The 24,370-nt window shown below is 44.3% G+C and overlaps 1 protein-coding gene and 1 long non-coding RNA gene across 5 annotated transcripts in view; one reads left to right on the top strand and one right to left on the bottom strand.

The window, feature by feature from the left end:
• TMED8 (transmembrane p24 trafficking protein family member 8) overlaps nt 1-21,830 on the top strand; it is a 37,001-nt gene extending 15,171 nt beyond the window's left edge. For all 4 annotated transcript variants that reach the window (XM_055538749.1, XM_055538750.1, XM_055538753.1 and 1 more), the window contains exons 2-6: nt 1,467-1,548; nt 10,190-10,319; nt 12,112-12,238; nt 12,733-13,038; nt 14,264-21,830. In XM_055538749.1, coding sequence (XP_055394724.1) covers nt 1,467-1,548; nt 10,190-10,319; nt 12,112-12,238; nt 12,733-13,038; nt 14,264-14,481 — 863 coding nt within the window. In that variant the 3' untranslated portion in view covers nt 14,482-21,830. The remainder of the gene's footprint in view (nt 1-1,466; nt 1,549-10,189; nt 10,320-12,111; nt 12,239-12,732; nt 13,039-14,263) is intronic.
• Nucleotides 10,209-14,316, bottom strand: LOC129621848 (uncharacterized). Its single transcript, XR_008699721.1, has 3 exons — nt 14,184-14,316; nt 12,074-12,219; nt 10,209-10,341 (listed from the first exon to the last, which is right to left on the bottom strand). It is a non-coding gene; the product is annotated as an uncharacterized LOC129621848 (long non-coding RNA).
• Nucleotides 21,831-24,370: the final 2,540 nt, after the last annotated feature.

Raw genomic sequence — 24,370 nt, 5'->3', positions numbered from 1 at the left:
TCCCTGTGAAGCTGGGGTGGGTCACCCTTCTGGTATGGAGACATGCTCACTGAACTGGCAGCTCTCCAAAGCCAGTACTTTTGGGATTTTAATGGGGGCTTCATAATGTAAGTGGGATCCATCACTGACTCCATCTCCAGTCCCTCTCCTCTCTCAGGAGAGTGGATGGTGGGGCTGAAAATCCCGTTTCTAACCATGGCTTGGTCTTTCTGGCTACCAGCCCCCATCCAGGAGCCCAAGAGTCACCTTATTAGAACAGGAGACCCTTATCACCCAGGAAACTCCACAAGATTAAGGAACTCCGTGTTAGGAACCAAAGTCAAAGACCAAATATTAGAACAAAAGGTAACTCCTAGTGCTCTAATCACTTAGGGAATTGAAAGGTTTTAGTTCTGTGCCAGGAACTAGGGGCAGAAACTAGTATGTATGTACATATATAAAAAATATGTATGTATTTTCTATTATCTCACAGGAAATTTGGTTGCAAAAGCTCTAAGGTCTTTCCACTTATGAATTGACCAAAAAAAAAAAAAAAAAAAAAAAAACCCTGATCCTATTCATATACAAAAAAAAAAAAAGACAAAAGTTGAATCACAAATATTTGCTTGTCATTTATACTTTTATATTGCTACCAAACTCTGAAATTTTCAGTGTTTGAGGTTTACGTCAGTGAGTTGTATTTTATATTGAGAAGTGAACTTTGGGCTTCAGTTTCTTGCTGTCTTTACTAGAGGAGGTTCACCAGGGGTTATCTAAACACACTGAAGCAAATGCTTTTCTGAGTGCTCACAGAAAGGCTAAATAAACACACCGTATAGCTTGGTAGCGCCTGATGGTTGCGCTTAATCACCTGGGCTTGCATCCTCTCTCTGTGCTTTCCTTTGCTTGCTTGCAAAGTGGTGATGATAGCATCCGCCATAGGCTTGTTGTGAACCACGTCTTAATGGCACATTTCACATGTTTTCCTTGAGGATGCCCAGCAGCTACTCAGTAAGTCATTGGTGAGTGAGTACATGAATGAAATGACAAAAGCCCTTTACCTTATCCTGAATACAGCGATGTGAGCTGGTTGAATGTAGAGGTGGCAGTCTCCGCTTTGGCACTGAATTCCAGTTCATTTCATTCTACATTCCATTTTGTCCTTTATGTTCTACCTAATTTAACCATTTGGTGTCTGTGAAATGGGATCCTTCAATTAGGATTAATTTTGTGGGGACTTGTTTTGGGAAATGACTTTTTTTTTTTTTAATGAGTGGGTTATAATGGTCTTGAGAATTCTTAGATATGAAGACTTGAGTAATTTATGTACTGGGCCTCCCAGAGTATAAAGTTTGTGCCTAGAATATTTTTAGAAAGAGCAAGTTAGATGAAACTGCCAGGTTTTTTTTGTTTTTTTTTAAAGACACAAGATAATTTTGATTGTGTTCCCTCTCAAGTATTGAATTTTTCTTCCCATGATTTTCCAGAGGATGAAGATCTAGAAAACACCAAGGTCACCTCTGTAGCAGCTTCTGCCTCTGATCCAGAGCCCGATTCGTCACCCTACAGGTAGGGACCACAACTACTTTGGATATTATGCTTCTTGGGGTTTTATCTTCTGAGGTTGTAGTTGATGAAAAAAGTAAACAGCGACTTCAAGGGGGAAGACAAGTTGAAGTAAAGAGCATGGAATGTTTTGTCATTAATTAATCAATCCTTAAGCATGTTAGGGCTTCCCTCAGTGGCTCAGCCGTAAGGAATCTGTCTGCAGTGCAGGAGACTTGGAGGAGACTTGCAGGAGATACTAGTTTGATCCCTGGCTCAGGAAGATCCCCTGCAGGAGGAACTGGCAACTTCATCCAGTATGCTTTCCAGAAGAATCCCATGAACAGAGGAGCCTGGCGGGCTACAGTCCATAGGATTGCAGAGAGTCAGACATGACTGAGTGACTGAACAACAACAAAGTGTGTTTAGGGGCAATGTCAGGTCTATCTCAGATTATAAAATTTTCTTTTACTCTCAGAGAATAAAACTATAACAAATAGTGCAGTATCTTCATTTATCTCCTCTTGAAGACCAGGTTCAAACGTTAAAACATTTAGAAACAGATTTAGACTTTCAAGAGAGTGTGTGTTTGGTTTTTACCCATAAAATTCACACACACGCAGAAGTACAGCATTGGAGGCAGATTTTCATTGTGTAATTTTCAGATTAAATCATGGTGATTATCTTCAGATTGTCATTCTTAATTTCCCACTCCACCCATCTCATTCACCTGCCATTACTGGTCTCAGAGTATATAGCAGAAAGGGAATAGTAGTACTGAGTCCTGAAATGAGTGGAAGCCTCACAACATTATTGGAATGATTAATGAAAAACCGTGCTGTGCAGGTGGGTGTTACAGTCCAGCTGATCAGCTCATGGTATAGTACTGGGCAATGGAATCTGTGGTCTCCATGCCCCACCCAAAGTTAACAGCTTGTGGTGGGGGAACGTCAGTTTTTTTTTTTTTTTCTTGGCCACACCACATGGCGTGCAGGATCTTAGTTCCTCAACCAGGGATTGAACCTTAGTCCCCTGTACTAGACATGAGGAATCTTAACCACTGGACCACCAGGGAAGCCCCCCCGTGATATTTTTAAAATATTATTTCTTAAGTAGAAATTCTTTCTTCCTACCTTTGTATATGAAATAAAACTTTTTCCTCCAGAATTCAGACAATGGAAGATAATAATGATTACTGTAATTATAATAGAATTGGTGATAATAATAGCCACATTTTTTGAATGTCTGTCTGTAGTAATGATGATAAAATCTTGTGAGTTAGTCGCTCAGTTGTATCCAGCTGTTTGCGATCCCATGGACTGTAGCCCGCCAGGCTCTTCTGTCTGGAATTCTCCAGGCAAGAATACTGGAGTGGGTTGCCATTTCCTTCTTCAGAGGATCTTCCTGACCCAGGGATTGAACTCAGGGCTCCTGCATTGCAGATGGATTCTTTACCATCTGAGCCACCAAGGAAGCCCCAAATAAATTCTTACTTTTTATCAAATATTTGTTTGCTCAGTACTGAACTAGGTGTTTAAATGTGTTATCTAATTTAATCCTTGTAAGAAACCTAATGAAATAAGTATTTTTTTTAAGATGAGGAAAATGAAACAGTGAATATAGTAATTTGCCCAAGTTCACACAGCTTTAGTTTTGCTTGCTCTAAAGCTTATTCTCGTAAGTAGCAATATAAGGGTTCTGAGTTCTAAGCTTAGAGCTACTCAGTTCAGTTCAGTCACTCAGTTGTGTCCGACTCTTTGCAACCCCATGAACCACAGCACGCCAGGCCTCCCTGTCCATCACCAACTCCCAGAGTCCACCCAAACCCATGTCCATTGAGTCGGTGATGCCATCCAACCATCTCATCCTCTGTCGTCTGTTTCTCCTCCTGCCCTCAATCTTTCCCAGCATCAGGGTCCTTTCAAATGAGTCAGCTCTTCGCATCAGGTGGCTAAAGTATTGGAGTTTCAGCTTTAACATCAGTCCTACCAATGAACACCCAGGACTGATCTCCTTTAAGATGGACTGGTTGGATCTCCTTGCAGTCCAAGGGGCTCTCAAGAGTCTTCTCCAACACCACAGTTCAAAAGCATCAATTCTTCGGTACTCAGTTTTCTTTATAGTCCAACTCTCACATCCATACATGACCACTGGAAAAAGCATAGCCTTGACTAGATGGACCTTTGTTGACAAAGTAATGTATCTGCTTTTTTTTTTTTCCTGCACCATCCTGTGGTTTATTATTTTTTTAATATAAATTTATTTATTTAAATTAGAGGCTAATTACTTTACAATATTATATTGGTTTTGCCATATATCAACATGAATCTGCTACGGGTGTACATGTGTTCCCCATCCGGAACCCCTCTCCCACCTCCCTCTCCATACCATCCCTCTGGGTCATCCAGAGTGCACCAGCCCCGAGCATCCTGTATAATGCATCAAACCTGGACTGGCGATTCGTTTCACTGTCTCTGCTTTTTAATATGGTGTCTAGGTTGGTCATAACTTTCCTTCCAAGGAGTAAGCGTCTTTAAATTTCATGGCTGCAATCACCATCTGCAGTGATTTTGGAGCCCGAAAAAATAAAGTCTGACACTGTTTCTCCATCCATTTGCCATGAAGTGATGGGACCGGATGCCATGATCTTAGTCTTCTGAATGTTGAGCTTTAAACCAACTTTTTCACTCTCCTCTTTGACTTTCATCAAGAGCCTCTTTAGTTCTTCTTCCCTTTCTGCCATAAGGGTGGTGTCATCTGCATATCTGAAGTTATTGATATTTCTCCCAGGCAGTCTTGATTCCAGCTTGTGCTTCCTCCAGCCCAGTGTTTCTCATGATGTACTCTGCATATAAGTTAAATAAGCAGGGTGACAATATACAGCCTTGACGTACTCCTTTTCCTATTCGGAACCAGTGTGTTGTTCCATGTCCAGTTCTGACTGTTGCTTCCCGACCTGCGTACAGGTTTCTAAAGAGGCAGGTCAGGTGGTCTAATATTCCCATCTCTTTCAGAATTTTCCACAGTTTATTGTGATCCACACAGTCAAAGGTTTTGGCATAGTCAATAAAGCAGAAATAGATGTTTTTCTGGAACTCTCTTGCTTTTTTGATGATCCAGCGGATGTTGGCAATTTGATCTCTGGTTCCTCTGCCTTTTCTAAATCCAGCTTGAACATCTGGAAGTTCACGGTTCACGTATTGCTGAAGCCTGGCTTGGAGAATTTTGAGCATTACTTTACTAGCGTGTAAGATGAGTGCAATTGTACGGTAGTTTGAGCATTCTTTGGCATGGCCTTTCTTTGGGATTGGAATGAAAAGTGACCTTTTCCAGTCCTGTGGCCACTGCTGAGTTTTCCAAATTTGCTGGCATATTGAGTGCAGCACTTTCACAGCATCATCTTTCAGGATATGAAATAGCTCAACTGTAATTCCATCACCTCCACTAGCTTTGTTCATAGTGATGCTTTCTAAGGCCCACTTGACTTCACATTCCAGGATGTCTGGCTCTAGGTCAGTGATCACACCATTGTGATTATCTGGGTCATGAAGATCTTTTTTGTATAGTTCTTCTGTGTATTTTTTGCCACCTGTTTTTAATATCTCCTGCTTCTGTTAGGTCCCTACCATTTCTGTTCTTTATTGAGCCCATCTTTGCATGAAATGTTCCCTTGGTATCTCTAAATTTTTTAAGAGATCTCTAATCTTTCCCATTCTGTTGTTTTCCTATATTTCTTTGCACTGATCACTGAGGAAGGCTTTCTTATCTCTCCTTGCTATTCTTTGGAACTCTGCATTCAAATGGGTATATCTTTCCTTTTCTCCTTTGCTTTTCGCTTCCCTTCTTTTCACAGCTATTTGTAAGGCCTCCTCAGACAGCCATTTTGCTGTTTTGAATTTCTTTTTCTTGGGGATGGTCTTGATTCCTATCTCCTGTACAATGTCACGAACCTCTGTCCATAGTTCATCAGGCACTCTGTCTGTTAGAGCTACTAGGTTATTACATATAAGGATCCTTTTGGAAGACATAGTCTTCTCAAGGCACTGATTGAAAAAAAGTGAAAAAAATGTTCGTCACTCAGTCGTGTGTGACTCTTTGCGAAGCCATAGACTGTAGCCTTCTAGGCTCCTCTGCCCATAGAGTTCTCCAAGCAAGAGTACTCGAATGGTTTGCCATGCCCTTCTCCAGGGGATCTCCCCAACCCAGGGGTTGAACCCAGGTCTCCAACATTGCAGGCAGATTCTTTACCACTGAGCCACCCGAGAAAGAGATAGTTCATATTCTCAGCAAATCCCCTGAGGAGAATGTCCTCTGTCCTTCCATTTTCCTTCTCCCACCTTTGTTCTGCACATGTTGATTTGTAGGATCCTTGGGGAATGGCTTTTGGTACAGAACTGATTTCTTTTTCCTCTTAAGAGTAAATGAATATTTTGAGTGAAGAATATAGAATATTCTTAGAAAAAGGGAGATACATTGTTCAAGTATTTTTTTCTAAAATCTAGTGTGTGAAGAAAAAAAATCCAGCGAGTATGATGCCTGAAGGCTGGTGTTTGTGTTTTTTACATTTTCGCAATGGAAATGGCACGGCTCTATCTTTTCTAGTGAGGCTGGCTGGCTGACCTGGCTCTCCTTCCCTTCAGGATGGCCTCCCTGCTCTGGGTTAGCATAAACCAGAAGGCTTACAGTGGGTGTTTTTCCCTTACATGGTTTATCATCAGCATCAAGTGATTTGCAATTTATTTTTCCCCAGATACCCTTCACTAATTCTTTAGAGCATAAAATGCTAATGTGAATATTAAATTTGTGTAGCTGTTGCCTGTCCTGTCTAAAATATTTTTCTAAATAAGCAGAACTGTATTTGTGCAAAGTAACATACACAAAGGCAAAGGAGAGACTACATTTTAGAGGCATACACAGTAAGCTTGGGCTGATGGTCAGATTAACTGTGTGTTCTCACATTCTGAATAGTCCTCTTTTGTTCCCAAACGAAAGTTAACTCACTCATTTAATCATTCAACAGGTTATTTGTTGAGAGCCCGCTATTACCTGGCAGTGTTCTAGGCACTGAAGACACCATAAATGAACCAACAATCCAAGTCCCTGATCTCATGCCGCTTATATTCTAGTGGGGGAGGCAGATGGAAAAAAAGTGAACATGGTATTTCATGGAATCTAAATTGTCATCAACTATAAGATGCAAAGAGTCGGACATGACTGAGTGACTGATCTGATCTGATAAGATGTACTGTTATTTTATATACCACCAAGAAAGGAAAGAATGCCCAAGATAGGCTAGTAAGAGACCCCCCAACACACATGAAACTGGGACCCCAAAAACCTGTACCTTCAGTGAGAAGAGAAACAAGGAAAGAGATCATTCCACACAGAAAAGGACCTGAGGGGCAACTTGAATGTCTCTGCCTTGGTGCTGAGCAAGGGGAGGAAAAAACTCCTCCCCTGAGAGTATGAGCCAGAAGTCTGTTGTCTGAACTCATTCTGCCAGTGTGATCTAAACAAAACTCTTAGACACAACTCAATTCAAGTCACCTCAGTTGGTGGCATTCCCAGGCCCTGTCAGGGATTCCATGTCATTCCAGGCCCCAGACTGTTTTAAGACAGCAGCAGTTTTTAGGACATCCTGTATATCAGCTGTATTAAAGTCAGAAAACAAAAATGTGTCTTGCAATCAACAAAAATATGGTACATAGTACGTCAGGCAGTCATAAGTGCAGGGTAGAAAAATGAAGCAGGGTAAGGGTGTAAAGAGTGATGGGCCAGGGAGAGGAAGCATCCCTGAAAGCAGTGGATGAGCAGAAGGGAAGAAGGAGGGAAGCAAGCCCTGAGAAACTGGGGGAGGAGGATTCCAGCCGAGGCCATGTTGTTGTTTTTGTTTAGTCGCTAAGTCGTCTGACCCTTCGCGACCCCGTGGACTGTGGCCGATCAGGCTCCTCTGTCCATGGGATTCTCCAGGCAAGAACACTGGAGTGGTTAGCCATTTCCTTCTCCAGGGCATCTTCCCGACCCAGGGAGCGAATGCCCATTTCCCGCATTGGCAGGTGGAGGCCATAGCACACCCCAGTCCCTTAGGTGAGGGAGAGAGGTGTTTGAGGACTCAGGAGAGTGAAGAGGCCATTGTGACTGGAGTGGACTGGGGAAGGCAAGAGATCATTCTAGGAGATAAAATCAGAGTGCAGAGGGCCTTAGGGTTCCACGGGACAGGCTTTGCTGTGGACGCTGCGCATGCAGAGGGAGAAAGACCCAGTCCCTGCCATCAAGCTCACCTCCTCATAGAGGAGACAGTTAATAAGTAGTGTCAAGGAACCAAATTGTACTCTGATTTCTGGGTTTAAGAGAATAAAATAGACTCACAGCCTAGACCAATTTACACTTTACACAGGACAATCAACCGCAGCTCTGATCTTCATAGTAACTGCCCCTTGTTTGTTCTGAGGTAAATTGAAGTGACTTAGATATTGTAAACGATGGCTCTGTTTTATCTGAGGAAGAGCTGATTTATAAACTAGAAGTGATTTTTCTTGTTTATGTTCAGAAAGAAAGAAGAAAAGAAACTAATGAACTCCAAAGTAAACCCTCTGTTTCCCCGTGCAGCTTATAGTATTGGTTCCCAGTCATTCATTCAGCCTTTCTGAGGACATGGGTGATACCCTAAAGCAGCAGCTCTCAAAACTTTACACTCTTAGAAATTATTGAGGACTTTAAAGAATTTTTATTTATGTGACTTATATCTATCAATGTTCACCATACTAGAAATTAAACCTGCAAAATTAAAAAAATTATTCATTCATTTAAAATAACAATAAGGAATCCATTACATGTTAATATTAATAACTTGGCTTTAATGAAAAATAACTAGTTTTCAAAGAAAAATAGTTCAGTGAGAAGAGAGATGCTGTAAATCTCTTTAAAGTGAAGTTGCTCAGTCGTGTCCGACTCTTTGTGACCCCGTGGATTGTAGCCTACCAGGTTTCTCCATCCATGGGATTTTCCAGGCAAGAGTACTGGAGTGGGTTGCCAATTCCTTCTCCAGGGGATCTTCCCAACCCAGGGATCGAACCTGGGTCTCCCGCAATGTAGGCAGATGCTTTTACCATCTGAGCCACCAGGGAAGTCTTTAATGTCTGCATTAACAAAAGACAGTTGGATTCTCAGGTCTGCTTCTGTGTCCATTCTGTTGTGCTATCATATGTCAGGTAGTGTCTGGAAAATGCTTAACAAGATGAAAATGAAAAAAGGCAAACAATATTTTAGAATTATTATGAAAAGGGTTTGAATTCACATGCTGCCCTGAAAGAGGAGTCTTAAGGATGCCAGCGGTCCCCAGACTGTACTTTGATAACTGCTTCTTTAAAGACTCCACCCCACATTTTGATGGCAACAGATTTTCAAGAGGCCTGGGATATTGCACTACAGCCCTGGCATTTAACTCCACTTTTCTAGTCTCTCTGAATCCAGAAGAAATGGAAGAGAGAATATGTTATTCCCTTGCTTCTTTAAAATTAGCTATCAGAATAGTTGTATCTGAAGTCATTGGAAGAGTAGATTAATATGCTTTAAAAAGGAAAAAAAGTGGGCTTCCCTGGTGGCTCAGTGGTAAAGAATCTGAGTGCCAATGCAGGAGACACAGGCTTGAAACCTGATCTGGGAAGATCCCACGTGCCTTGGAGCAACTAAGTCCCTGTGCCATAGCTACTGAGCTTGCGCTCTAGAGCCTGGGAGCCCCAGCTGCTGAGCAGCAACCACTGAAGGCCTTGCACATCCACCCGTGCTCCACAAGAGAAGCCACCGTAATGAGGAGCCCACACACCACAACTAGAAAATAGCTAGAGAAAAGCCCGCACAGCAACAAAGACCCAGCACAACCAAAACTAAATTTAAGAAAGAAGTATAAAGGATCATACTTTTTTTTTTAAAACAGGAAAAAAAAGTGGTTGCCTTGCTTTTATCACCCGTGAACTGGCTGTGCGCTGAGTAGCAGTGATAAGACGTGACTGGAAACACTGAACTGCTCCTGGGATAGCAGGGGAGAGCCTTGCCTTGCTAATCAGTCTGCACTTCCTTTCTATTGTGATCAGTTTCAGGCTTGGGCGGGGCCTCCTCCCTTTACTTCTAAGGGCAGCTTTCCTTGTAGAACAGAACTGGGATTCCAGCCCCTCTTTTGTTGAAGTTCTGCTTGGAGCAAATGGCATGGGTCCCAGAGTGGTGAATAAAAGCCAGACCTGCAGTCCACCTTAGACAACTGACCCGTGTATTTACTATGGTTCTCGGGTCCTGGGACCTGGCATTGTCCATCCTGGGTCCTCACATGGTATCACTGCTTTACTGTGGGGCCATTTCAGCCCAGGGCGTTGGTCAGCTGAAATGACAGTGGACCTAAATGCCAGAGGGAAGCAGGGGTTGGGGGTGCCCTTTGAAGGCTTTTTTTTTTTTTTCCCCTTTCATTTTGAGTTTCTCCAGGACTACTGTACCTTTTAGAAGAGTCCTTGAGGGGAATTCCTGGGCAGTCCAGCGGTTAGGTCTCCATCCATGTTGTCACTGCCACGGACCTGGGTTCAGCCCCTGGTCGGAGAACTAAGATTCCAGAAGCCACGTAGCACAGCCAAAAAAAAAAGAGTCCATGAATTGACATGCTGTCTTCTTCTGGGAGGTCACAGATGGTGTCTCCAGTGACAGAGGATGCCACAGAAGATAAGCCGAAGGCCGCCAGTGCCGAGGAGGCCCAGGCCTCGGTGGAACAGGAATTGCTGTCTGCAGACCAGACCCAGATCCTCAGCAAGGTCAGGAGCACGTTCTTTCTCTCTGAAAAGCACAAGTTTGGATGCATTTGGATAGATTGGAATTAGAAAGCACTGCCATCTCACGTTTAGTTATGTGGGGAACAATCGTGTGTATTGTCCCCAGGTCCATCACTGTACTAGCACCCAGTAAGCATCTGTTCAAGAAATGAAGGGTTGTAACGAATGTTCACATGTTGTCGAAAATCCTCTCCATCTGAGGAGCCCTTAACCATTGAATTAGGTATTAGTCTCAGCTTCTTGTGGTAGATCTACTTGGGATTTATGGTAAAGATTCCATAGAAGTGGTACTGATAGCAGTGGTCTCCCTGGCTTGGAGGGAAGAGTTGTTTGTATCATTATTAACATATACATTATGCATAATGTATACATATATACAGAATACATTATATATAATATATAAATATTAACATATACAGAATAACAAATGGTGTTGGTGTCAGTAAAGACAATGCCAGGCATTATAATTACGTTTGTATAATGCTTTATAGTTTACAAAGCATTTTTATCCAACAACACTTCATTTACCCCTGAGAATAGCCCCGTGAGATAGGTACTATTATGTCGCTACTTTACAAATGAGGAAACTGTGGTTAAGAGTTGGTATTGACTTTACTAAGTCTATGCAGCTAATAAGTTGCAAGCTAAATCTTTGTTTAACCTTCTGGAAAAGGAAGGACTCATTTAAGGAAGTTAGTCAAAGTCTGGTTTAACTCATTTAATAGTGGTGATAAGAGCTGAAGGACTCTCTAGAAACAGATATTATGAGAATATAATCCAGGAGGATTACTGCATCCATGTATTCATTCAATCATTCATTTCTTGCAAATGTCATTCTGACACTTGACTGGAGTCACCGATGTGAGCTGTCTCACAGACGGGCTCTTCCATGTTGGCAGTAGGTGTGCATTTCTTCTTGAGTTGCCTGCCAACTGCTTGGAGAAGGAGCAGGAAATTAAGGCACAATGGCACGAAATAGGGGAATGCTAATCTGAGTGGTTTGAAGTGAAACCCACTAGGGAGAGGCCGTCGGCTCCTGCTATGGGTCAGTGAGGGCTGTGAGTATAGATTGACGTTTGCACTCTTCTATGCAAGTCAGATGTCTGGCAGTGGGTATACTGTTGAAATGCAAATCCTGGGGCTGGTCTAAGGTGAGATTGTGATTATTTATAGAACATTTTTGATGGATGAGGCAGCCTGTGTCGGGTGGGACATCCAAGGTGTGCCACGGGTAAGAGACAGGGGGACAAAGGGAACCAGAGTAGGAGCCGGGTTCTCTCTCTACAGTACTTTGGTGGACTGATTGACAGCGATCTGGAAGGAACCTCTGGATGGAAATTGTAGCAGGAGGACGTGTGGCTGAGTGAAGGCCCAGAAGCAAGAGCTGTCCTGAGAGGAGCCGTGGGGAGGGGCTGTGCAGGCGTGGCCAAGAAACACTGCAGACGGGAAAGTCAGTAGCAAACCTTGAGGATGTTTGTGGGCCAGGTTTTTATGAAGAGTCTGAAGTGGGAAAGTAGCAAAAAGCTGGAGAAAACATGAAAGAAGCTCTAAACTAGGGAACATGTTGGTGGCATGAAAATAAAAGTGGGTAGAGTTTATTACAACCTGTGGCTGGAGGAGAGAAAAGGAACGTTGACCCACGGGGGTCAGGAGACTTGTGAGTCGAGAGAGTGGAGGTAATAATAATAAGGCAGGGCCGGCAGCCTTCAGTTGGAAAGAGGCTAATAGGAACCTACCTTTGCATATGTCCTGTGACCAGAACTCTCTTGTGCAGATGGCCAGGTACCACGGCCCACAAAGGTCTGGGGACATCGTGATGATCCAGTCTGAGCACACAGGAGCTGTCGATATTCTGTCAGCTGATTTGGAATCTGCAGACCTGCTGGGGGACCACAGGAGAGGTAAGACCTTTGGGGGCGTAGAAGGTGTTTTTGTTTTGTTCCTGTAAGTACTTAAAGAAGGGCAGGCAGATAGATGGAAGGAAAGAAAGGAAGGAAGAAGAAAGCATCGGATTACATACGACAAAAAGAGGAAGAACAACCAGTGTCTGAATAGAGTAGGCTCTATTCAGTTTATATATATATGGTACTCTATTCACTGTATATATGTCTGGTACTCGATCCTGGTGTGTGTGTGTGTATATATATATGTGTGTGTGTGTGTGTGTACAGATAAATATTTATATATTTATTTATAATAAAGTTTAAAAGAGACCTGTTTCTTGAACTGAATAGCTGACCCACCTCAGGGCAATACTCCCTCCTTGTGAACAGAAGTCAAGGAAACCAGTAGGAAGAACGTCTTTGACTATGACCACCTCCCCTAAGTAAAAGGCCGGGTGTGGCAGCGTTTCCTCGGGGTTTCTTTCTCAGTAGTAAGCAGTCTGTCCTTTCAGTCTCCCCACCTCTCATGGCTCCTCCGTGCATCTGGACCTTTGCCAAGATGAAGGAATTCAAGAGCAAGCTGGGCAAAGAGAAGAACAGCCGTCTGGTGGTGAAGCGGGGGGAGGTGGTGACCATCCGGGTGCCGACCCATCCCGAGGGGAAGCGTGTCTGCTGGGAGTTTGCGACCGATGACTATGACATTGGCTTTGGAGTTTACTTTGACTGGACCCCGGTCACCAGCACCGACATAACGGTGCAAGTCAGTGATTCCAGTGAGGATGAGGACGAAGACGAGGACGAAGACGAGGAGCTCGAAGGTACATTGAATTTGAACATAATTTGCGGTCTCCTTTCCTGGTTCAACCTAATTTCTAGCAATCACCAGGCGATCACTTCCTGCCTTGTACCCGTCCTCCTGTTTCTGAGAATGCAGGCAGAGAATCCCTTTCAGCTTTGCAAGCCAAGTTGAGTGATGCAGGCTGAAGTCAGACCCTCTGAGAACATTCTGGTGGGGTAGCAGTGATGCCTGAGTGGAAGGCTTCTGTTCTTTTTAATCGGTACCTGGCTATATTGCCCCCAGGATCTGCTGGGGACAGGGGTGGGTTGGGGGCAGGGAAAGGGGTGTTGTGCTGCTGTGTGTAGAGGCAGTGTTTTTCAGATCACGTATGTAAACCTGAGATTATTTTTTATTTCTCTCTTAGGGATATTTATATTTCTTTCTGTATGGGATATTTACATTTCTTCTTGGTCTGGAACCAAGCTGAGTGATTGCAGTTTGCCAAACATACCCATTCTCTCCTCCTTCCAGACTGTCACAGCTGGCTGACTTCTGTTTACTTCTTCCTTCGTGCCCAGAGCAGTCTTAAAAATAGTCTCTGTGCTCTATTCCAGTCCTTACTCACAAGTCTACTCGCAATGGCCCTAAGGCTGCCTTTTTTTTTTTTTTAAATAAGCATTAGCCTTATTCCTGGATTTTCCCATATCATCCTACAGTCAACCCCTTAACTTGCTTCTTCATGGAAAAGCAAGTCTATAGAGGGGTCTGCATGTATTCAAGAAGGAGGAGAACCTACGATCTTATTTGTTGCTCCTCAGAGAACCAGTAGGGGTTTGGGGGTCACTTGCTATAGCACCTTTACCTGCATCTCCTACTTCCTTTAGCGAGTTCTTTCACCTGTTGAATCTTCCCTACTTAAATATCTTGCCCTCCCCCTTGGAAATTTCCAGATACTCCTGGAGCTAGGAAGGCTCTGTAAGGCTAAATCATTGTTTCTCAGTGCAAATACTGTTGGCATTTGGAAGGAGACACTTCTTTGCTGAGAAGGTACTATCCTGACATTTAGCATTCCTGAACCCTTGAGCACTAAAGGCCAGTATCACCCACTGGTCACTCTGATGGCCTAGTTGGAGGCCACCAGACATTTCCAAATGCCCCATGGGGGGAAAGCCACCAGCTTGTTACCTGGTTCATCTTCTTGCCTTCAGGTAGGCCTTTTTGTTCTCCGAATTCATAGCCGAACACTCTGCCCTTTGCTCACGCAGACCCCGTCCCAGCTGGAGACGTGGAGCGAGGCTCCAGGAGCTCCCTGCGGGGCCGCTACGGGGAGGTCATGCCCGTGTACCGCCGGGACAGCCACCGAGACGTACAGGCCGGCAGCCACGACTACCCCGGCGAGGGCATCTACCTGCTGAAGTTCGACAACTCCTACTCCCTGCTTCGCAACAAGACTCTCTACTTCCACGTCTACTACACGAGCTGAAGGCCCTCCGGGACGGGATGCAGGTGGCGCGCGCCGGCTGGAGCAGGCTGCCAGCTGGGGCCTGTTGTCCTGGATAGGCAAGGGCTCCAAGCTGAGCGTGGGGTGCCCGACCCTCCCGCCCTGCTGACGGACCTGACTGTTAGCCCCATCCGTGTAGCTTTGCCCCGTCCTTGGCTTCTGCAGATGGTGGCGTGGTACCCCTGCTCTGTGGTCCCTGACTCACGCTCTCGTTGCTTCCGACTCCAGCAAAATCTCTCTGCGGAGGACACCCATCAGGCCAAAAGCCTAAAAGGAAGTTGGGTGTTGCCTTTTCAAAATAGGTTTGTTTTGGTTCCAGGTGTATGCTTTCAACCACTGCGCCCTCCTCTTGCAGAGCCTTCACGCAGACGAGTTTAGTGGCCACCCGCTCTCTTCACTTTTCGAAAGGACAGAAAGAGGGAACAGCACTCTGTCTGTGAAGGAGCCCAGTGTCGGGGACATGGAAAGCTCTGGCCAGCCTCTCACCACTGCCGTATTCCCGCCTGCTGGTTCTGCCCGTTCTCTAGCAGGCTGGGAGCCCCCACTGCCTCTGGAGGGCTGGTGATTTCACCCTGCCTCTCCTCTCCTTTCCCTTTTCTAAGTCTGTGCCATCACAGCAAGAACTTCCACGCAGTCCAAAGTGATGACCCCTGTAGTCTAAGCTATTCCGGGAAGAAAAACTGCCTCCATCACTTCCTATATCGAAAGGCGGTGTTCCTTTCCAAGGGCCCTGGGGGTGGGAGGGGGAAGGGTGGAAATTAGGTACTGGGTTGATCTCAGATGCCACATCTCCAGAAGTCAAGTGTTACTAAATCATTTCATGTATAATCAAAGAAGGAGGGGTAGATAATCTGAGAGAAGAGGTTAAAAAACAAAACAACACTCCAGATTCCCCACCGCTTTTTTTTTTTTAGTCTTTAGAAAACGGGTGATATTTAGAAATTTTGCTTTGGGACCAGTCAGATTTCCTAAGTTTCTAGATGTCTAGGTTACTTGCATTCAGGGCTACAGGCTTTTGGTGTTCGAAGTCTCGAAGGGGAGATGGTCATGAAGCCTCACTGCTGCTGCTGGTCGGCTTTGTTCTTTTACCAGGCTGAAGCCTGTACGTTCCCTGGGGATGGCCTTTTCCACGCCATGAAGTGGGCGTGCCGTGGGGAGCTGCCTCCAGTGTCCCCAGAGGCACGTGGTGGCCAGGCCCCGCCCCAGCCAAGGAGGAGACAGAGAAGGGACCACTGCGACCGTGTGCCTCCTCCTCTTATTCCCTGCGTCAAGCCTGTTACTACTGCCTTAGAATTCTGAGGAAGAATTAGATTTATTTATTACTTTTATTTATTGTTAAAGCCACATTTCACTTCACCTTTGAAACAGTTCCCATCTGTTTCTCAGAAGGCTTCCTTCCACCTGCTCTGAGCCACCGAGGCCCCCTCTCCTGTGGAGTCTAACTAAATGGAGATTTCAGGCAAAGACGGGGAGGGCTGATGTTCCATTCCTGTGGTGTCAGTCCCTGTGAGGCTCTGGGAGGGGTCTGCCCCTCCTGAGGTGGACGAATGATGCCCCCCCCAACCCCAGCCTGCTGCTCCCAGCACTCCCTGTGAGGATCTCTAGGTTGTGAGGGAATCTGCCCGTTTGTCCAGGATTGAGTGAGTGTAGAGGACTTGACCAGCCAACCAGAGGCATCCCGTGATGCCAGGACTGCCAAGCCCTCTGCCTGCTCTGAGGAGTCAGCTGCGTCACGATGCTTCCTTTGGCTCCTTCCTTCCCTGTGTGGGAGCCTCACACCACGCCTCCCCTCTGCACAGAAGCAGAAACTCAGTGACCAGGGCTCCCCATGACAGGTCCTTAGCGGAACCTCTGTCACGAACAAAGGGCGCTAGAGCCGCACCGTCTGTTCCTCCGGGAGCACAGCCCCAGGTGGGAGAGGATGCCGGGGCCCACCGTAGCATCCCTCCTCCTCCAAGCAGCCTCATACCTCCATTACTTTACGTCTGAGTGCATTCTGTAGAGGATTATACACTGGCCCAAATTTCTATGCCCTGTAAGAAGTTAGTAACTATTCTAGCAACTGCCTACTGAGGCGCTGAAAGCAAACTCGCTGTGCGGTCATCCCATCAGGTAGCCGTGTGATCATCACTGAAATTGAATCATGCCTTAGCTAATTGAATAGAATCTTTATAAAATAATTTTCTACCGAGCTCTTCTCCAGTCAGCTAAAGCCTGGCTTATTTTTCCTGTTTATTGTTAACTTCCGACTTTCTGTTAAGACGGAGCTGTCGGGTCATTGGAGTCTCCCTGGGATGACACTTTCTGTTGTTGATTTTTGCCACGAGAGTCTCTGTATACTTGTTTTCTTTAGAATCCTAGTTCTGTTGCATCAGGGAAGCCTGAGGGACTCGTTCCCATCGCCTCAGTGTGCCTCTTATTGTCTGGTCACTTTTGAAGTCCTGGACATTGTTATATTTCATTCTGTACCTGTGTTTTGTTAACAGTCAGTGCTTCTTTGATCCATTCACACACACACTCACACAAATAGCTAAAAGAAGATATTTTCACCATCTAATGAATTTACTATCCCATATTAAGTCATCTGAAATTACTGAACTTTGGGGACAAAATATTACCTATAAAACACATGTAATTACTGAGAATTTCATGGTTCAGCAAACCCTAAGAGGTCGTCACTTCCTTAGTCTCTCTCTCTCAGTTTACGGAACCAAACAATGAAGTGAAAATCACTTGCTTTCACCTTCACCCTGTTCTTTAGAGCATAAATATTAACATACAATGGAAAGAAAGTACTTCCCAGTAGGAGAGACTGAAAGTCTCTCTACAAGGTGGCCAAGTTCTTAAGTTTCTTTTTTTTATTTAGTTTTGCTGCTTTGTTGAGAGATGGGACATTTAGAAAGTTTAGGGTGTTAATTTTTCTCAACATTTTATTTTGAAAAATTCTCAGCAAACAACATTTAAAAGAAGTATAGTATAAGCACCGTTATGTATATCCATCACGCAGATTTTAAAATTATAAACTGCTAACTTTTAAACAAAGATGATTCTGCTGTTCTGTTCCTTTTGACAGGTGTCCAATAGAGTATTCCCTTCACAGACATCAGCTCTCCAGTGTCAGAGAGTTCCTGGTTTTTAGCAAACTCACCTCATTCAGTGCCAGTTAACCAGGGAGGTGATCCTCATAAAAATGTTTCCTGTTCTCCATTTTTCAGAACTCATGCTATATTTTCCCTTTCGTACTCTTGCCTGGAGAATCCCAGGGACAGAGGAGCCTAGTGGGCTGCCGTCTGTGGGGTCGCACAGAGTCGGACATGACTGAAGCGACTTAGCAGCAGCAGCAGCAGCAGTAGGCTCTAAAAGCTAATGTTTTCTTCTCTATCTGGCATGTCAGAGTGAAGGTAATTGTGAAACTGCTTTCCACTGGAAAGACTTTTTTTCTGATCTCTGTTGCTTTCCAACATATCCTCAGGACTGAAATTAACACTCGGATCCTCAGACATAATGTAGCTTTAAAATAGAAGTAGGTAGTAACTTGAAATTAGGCCATTCTTAGTTTTTTTTTTTCCCTTAATTGATTCATGCACTTTAAAAATATTTTTATCTGTTATTTAGGAAAGAAAATCTTATACTTTTAAAAAGTATATATTGTCCCTTATAATATATATATGGAAGAGTTTTAACTGAAAGTTTCCTGAAAGCTCACTATCTTATTTTAATCAGTGGGTTTAGATATTATTATAAAACATCATTTATAGAAAATACCTGTATGTTTTTGATGAGCCCTATCCAGTCCCTCTTTGAAAGAAATTAGGTGAAACCCAAACCCAAAATATTTTTATGTTTATTTTAAGACCACTTTTCTGCAGAAGGTTGCCTTTTAACCGCAAAGTATAAGGTTCTAAGGTACAGAGCTGAGTGACCCCTAACATTTACACAAAAGGCTATTGCTTTAGAGGAAGGGATAGGAGTGAAAAGGATCGTGCAGCTTGAGGAACTGCCCTTTTTTTTTTTTTTTTTAACATTGATAATAAGGAATGAAAACGAGAGAGAGAAAAGCTATTAAATGTATCCCAGAATCTTGCTCATATTCTGATTCTGTGTAGTTCTTTAGTTTGCTTTTCATCCATTGAAATTTTTCTTTTGGCCAGAAACCTCACTGGTTCTCACTGTGCTTGTTGGAGACATCCCAAACTCACTTTGCTTTCTTTTCCAACAAGATTGCCTTTGGAAATATTTTTGAGTAGGTCTCCTCTGCTAAGTGTAACCCTGACCTGAGGATTGACTTCACCTCTATACCCTCTGGGACTTGTGGGTCCAGCGCCATGGAAAAAGATGGTGACTTTAGAAAGGCTAGGAGGAGTTCCTGCTATGTCCCTGTAGCCTTATTTGGTTTTGACTATGGCCAAAAAGGGATGAAACAGATTCATTTTGACCAACATCCCGGAATAGCTTCAAGCCACAAAACTTTTTGTGAATGAGCTGTGCCCTCCGTAGGCTGACCTCCCTGTGAGGGGTAGGAATCTCATTCCCTTTCATCTTGTGTGGGCCAGTCATACACACACAGTCAATGGGACCAACAGGCAGACACAATTTGGTCTTCCTTTTAGAGCCTCCATTTAGAATCTCTCCTGGGTCGAAAAAGTTCACACCAACCTCTTTAACTAGTCTCTTTCCACCTAGCCAAAGGGTAGACCTTTTGGAAGCCTGAATTTGCTAGAAGTGGAAAGGGCACCGACCCTGTAGAATCTTAGTGGTTGAAAAGAATTGGAATGTGAGTTTCTGTATGAAGGAAGGTGGTCTCATTTTTTTGGTGAGGGGTAGCTTGTTAAGGGATTCATGCTCTTTAGAGAGCAAGTCCTTGTATTCATTGTATCTGATTGAGCTCATGGAGCCACCATGCATGAATCTTTGGGGAGTAAGTAGGGGATGGGTGTTTAAAACTAGTCACAAGTTGGGTGCTTCCCAGCAACCCAATATATGGTGAGTGTCCCTATGACCGAAGTCCCAGTTTTCATGCATGTGGGATCCTGTCCCTAGGCCCTCATTTCCACACAACTGAGAGACAGAGAGGGGCCAGACCCATATCCAAGTTTACATAATTAACCAGAATTAGATAATAGTGTGAGCTGAGTAGATAAGCTGATCAACCTTGGCTGGAAGTAGGGCTGGGGAGGGCGTATGACTTACAGCCCCACCTTGGGATAGCTGGGTGGGTAACTCCCGTGTGACTGTGCAGTTGGAACTCTCCTTAAGCTCACCGAGTGAGTGAAAAGGATGTGATGATGCTCTGCTGATGGGGATGACACACTAATTGAGTTGGCTGGGAAACAGAGCCAGGCCTCCATCTACGGGCCCTAGACCCTGTCACCGGCTGTGCGTGCGATCTCAGTGTGAGGCGGCAGCTCTGCAGGTCCGCAGAGTCCGGCTTCAGGGCCCACTGAGGGGCCAGTCTAATGTGGGCAGTGACTCTGGCCTTCCACAAAGGAGGACCTCCTGAGAGCCGGTTCCCAGTGGCCTCTTTTCTGGGACTGGGCGGCGGCACCCTGGCAAGAGCTGCTTTGGTTCTTTTGGTACCTGGTTAATGATCGGTGTCACCCACTTGCTCTGTCCAGCCAGTCCAGCACCTGTGGGCACGCCTTTGACATCCACCCAGTTATTTAGGTAGTGAGGTTAGGGCAGGATCTGGGACCCAAAGGGTGAGAGAAACTTTGCTAAGTATTGTGTGGCCAGATTTCAGAAATCACCACTCCCTCTGGGGTGCTGCACTGTCCCTCATGAACCAAGAAGGCCAGACAGAGCCCCTCCTATCTTGTCAGTCTTGTCACCAGTCTAAGAAAACACAATTAATTACCTAAACCCTTGTTAGTGGGGGTTCATTTACAAACAGCAGTGTCCTCAGAAACTAAGTCCAAAGGCACAAGACTCTGGCTTTGAAATAATCTGTAGTCCCGGTCACTGGTTTGAACTCACAATCTGATTTCTTTCAGTCCCCCAGGTATGTGGACCAGAGTTGATTTCATGGCTCTTCTTCACTCTGATAAACAGATGAGGAACATGTATGCCAGAAATTTAGAGGTACAGGCTTTTGAAAAATTAAATTCCATAGTTCTCTGTCATTTTAAGCTGACAGGTTTGATTCATCTAGGGATAAAATATGTGAAATGGTTTCCAGGGGATCAAGTACATATATTTTCTGAATGTTCTGATAATCATGAACAATTGTAAAGTTTTGGTTTGAAATACGATAGTATATGGGATAACAGAAGAGCCTTTAACTCACAGTCAGGTAAAGGAGCTCTCCTCCTGAACCCTTTTCCTCACTCAGGTTTGAAATGCCTCATCTGTAATGTTACCTGTAATTGATTATTACCGTTGGTTTTCAGGTTCAGTCAAGAATCATGTGGAAAACATTATCCTAATTCTTTCTCTCCTCTCCTAAGCAGCATATTTTACTGAGAAATTTAAAAAATTTAAAACTCCACTAACATCCTCTTCTGAAATGATTGTCCCATAAATGAATTTGTTTTTTATTTAGTCAACCTGAATTATTTCCATTTAGCTATGTTCAAGAGCAAGTAAAGTCTGGAGAAAGAAACCTCATCACTCATGACTCTGCTGTACCCTTTTCCCTTAATAATGGGAAGTGTCCTGAAATCCCCAGAAGAAAGCTGCTTTGTACTCAAAGTGATGGATTATAAGAAAGCCAGTCTTTGGGTAAGGATAATTGGAATAGAGGAGGTGCTTGAAGATCTCCTAAACTACCTTATGCCATTTAGCTTGTGTTTCTGAAAGGCCTGCTTGGGTGCCATGCACTGAGATCTATCAGTTGACTGAAAGATGATCATGCTTTCTTGGTAAATATTTTTAAGCAACTGGCAACCACCAAGGCATTCTTTCCTTATCCTTCTAGATCACGCACTGATGCTGACAGTGCAAAAAGGGGCCTGGAAGGGAAACAGCGTCACAGCCTTTTCTCTAAAATACACGGTGTCCCAAGCAATCATTTGTCACAGTCAGCTAGTTATGTGTTCCCTTCCATGACAAATGCTGCCAGCATCGCCTATGATTTCTAAGAACTCTGAACCAAATTGTTATTTGTTATGTCCTGCTGAGTGGTTTTCCCTTTAATAAAATACTGTATTTCCACTACCCCGTGGCACTGAGCGTGTTGCCTGATACACATGGGATCCTGAGCTACTGTTCCTGAAATAGCTCAGTTCTTGTGTTTTTATATTATGTAACCGTTTTGTGATGCTTTTGTGCATTCTTTGTCTTCTTTTCTGAATTTTGACATGTCATAAATAAACTTTTTCACTATGCACCTGAAACATCTGAGTTATACTTTAATTCTTAACATTTTTTCTTCATCTCTCCTCTGCATCTTAAGAGGATAAGTGTTCTTTAAATCTGTGAATTATTTTATAATCTATTATTATAAAAATTTAAGAAAAATTAACAAGAAAAAGTTAAGAGTGAGATTAATGATAGAGCTTTCATCCGCATTTAAATTAAAAAATATATATGTATATATATATATTTGGCTGTGCCGGGTCTTGGGTGCTGCACGTGGACTTTATCTGATTGTGGTGCTCGGGCTTCTCATCACCACAGCTTCTCCTGTTGCAGAGCATGGGCTCTCGGCCTGCAGGCTGGACTTTATCTGGTTGTGGTGCACAGGCTTCTCATTGCCACGGCTTCTCCTGTTGCAGAGCATGGGCTCTCGGCCTGCAGGCTGGACTTTATCTGGTTGTGGCGCATGGGCTTCTCATCACCACGGCTTCTCCTGTTGCAGAGCATGGGCTCTCGGCCTGCAGGCTGGATTTTATCTGGTTGTGGCGCATGGGCTTCTCATCACCACGGCTTCTCCTGTTGCAGAGCATGGGCTCTCGGCCTGCAGGCTGGACTTTATCTGGTTGTGGCACACGGGCTTCTCATCACCACGGCTTCTCTTGTTGCAGAGCATGGGCTCTCGACCTGCTGGCTCAGTAGTTGTAGCATACAGGCTTAGCTGCTTCGTGGCATGTGGGATCTTCCCAGACCAGGGATAGAACCCATGTCCCCTGCATTGGCAGGTGGATTCTTTAACCACTGGACCACCAGGGAGGTCTGCATTTAAATTTATATCTGAGTATGAACTGGGATCTGGGCTTGGCCCAAGGGAAGAAACGTTAAGAGTTGTCGTTTAGTCGCTAAGTCATGTCCAACTCTTTTTGCAGCCCCAGGGACTGTAGCCTGCCAGGCTCCTGTATCCGTGGGATTTCCCAGGCAAGAATACTGGAGTGGGTTGCCATTTCCTTCAACAGGAATCTTCCTGACCCAGGGACTGAACCCGTGTCACCTGCACTGGGAAGCAGATTCTTTACCACTCAGCCACCAAGGAAGCCCCTAAGTTTAGAGTGATGATTACTAAATAGAACTTCATTTGTTTTGTTAGTATTTGATCCCCAGGGATGTTCATTTTCCGGTGGGCTGACTATTCAAACTGGGAATCAGGACTTTGGACACCACAGTAATCATTGAACATAGTCTGGGTAATACTCGGCCTACTTTCATTTGCGCAAATGATACTGTAAGATACCTTCGACCTGCCTTACAATGCCGCCTCTGCACATCCTTGGCGTGTACTCCAGAACAGGAAGGACTCACATCTGAGCAGAGGGGCACCATTAAATATTTTCTTAAGTGATACCTGTGGTCCTAAGATAAGCCTGTTTATTTTTCCCTGCTTTCTTTTACCACATATGTATTATAACTTACTTTAAAAAAAATGCTGATATTTTTATTTAATTTTTTTTTTTGGTTGAGTCGGGTCTTCATCACAGCAGATCTTCGTTGTGGCCTGTGGGATCTTTCCTTGCAGTGGGAGGGCTTCTCTCTAGTTATGGTGCAGGGGCTCAGTAGATGTGGCGTGTGGGCTTGCCCCACACTATGTGGAATCTTGGTTTCCTTGACCAGCAATCAAACCTGGGTCCCCTACATTGGGAGCTCGGAGTCTTAGCCACTAGACCATCAGGGAAGTCCCTGGGGATCTTTAATGCATTGTGTTTGGGTATGCCAAATATACTATGTCACTGATGACACAGAACATATTGGAGATTCTTTTCTAACTTTTATTTTATTTTTTTCTGTAAATGGTTGTTTTTCATAGTTAAACCATTATCACTTGGCTTTTGCTGTATGAAATCTCATCCCCACTGAAATCAGGAAGCATATGAACAGGCATCTCTTTTTTAAATTAATATTATTTTTGACTGTGCTGGGTCTTCATTGCTGCTCACAGACTTGCTCTAGTTGTGGCGAGCAGGAGCTACTGTAGTTGTGCTTGGGTTTCCCACTGCAGTGGCTTCTCCTGTCTAGGAGCACAGGCTCTCGGCAGGCAGCCTTTTGTAGTTGTGAAGCACGGGCTCAGTAGTTGCGGCTCACGGGCTTAGTTGCCCTGCGGCATGTGGAATCTTCCTGGACCAGGGAACAAACCTCTGTCTCCCGCATCGGCAGGCAGGTTCTTATCCACTGGACCACCAGGGCAGTCCCATTTTCTAACTTTTAAAGGCACTCTTTATATGATCTGTCATATCATTGACCCTGACATCCTTCAGGATCATATACATGTGTGCAGCCACACACTGCAGCCCTTGACATCCAGTCTGATGTTCTGTAGCCCGTGAAGTTCTTGCTACATTCAGCAGACATCTTAGTTCAGGTATTTGCCCTAAGTGGGCTAATGCCTGCTTTTGACCTTGGGAACAAGAGCTAAATAAGCTATGTTCAAAGGTTAGGAGGAGCCAATAGAATGAGACTTATCTTATGAACATGTATATCTACCTGCTTATCCAGTAGTTAAGTTTGCTGCTGTCCTTAATGATTATGT

This window comes from Bubalus kerabau, chromosome 10 (assembly GCF_029407905.1).
Source record: "Bubalus kerabau isolate K-KA32 ecotype Philippines breed swamp buffalo chromosome 10, PCC_UOA_SB_1v2, whole genome shotgun sequence".
NCBI lineage: Eukaryota > Metazoa > Chordata > Mammalia > Artiodactyla > Bovidae > Bubalus > Bubalus kerabau.
Note: the sequence above shows the minus strand (reverse complement) of the source record. Positions and strands in the feature narration are given on the sequence as shown.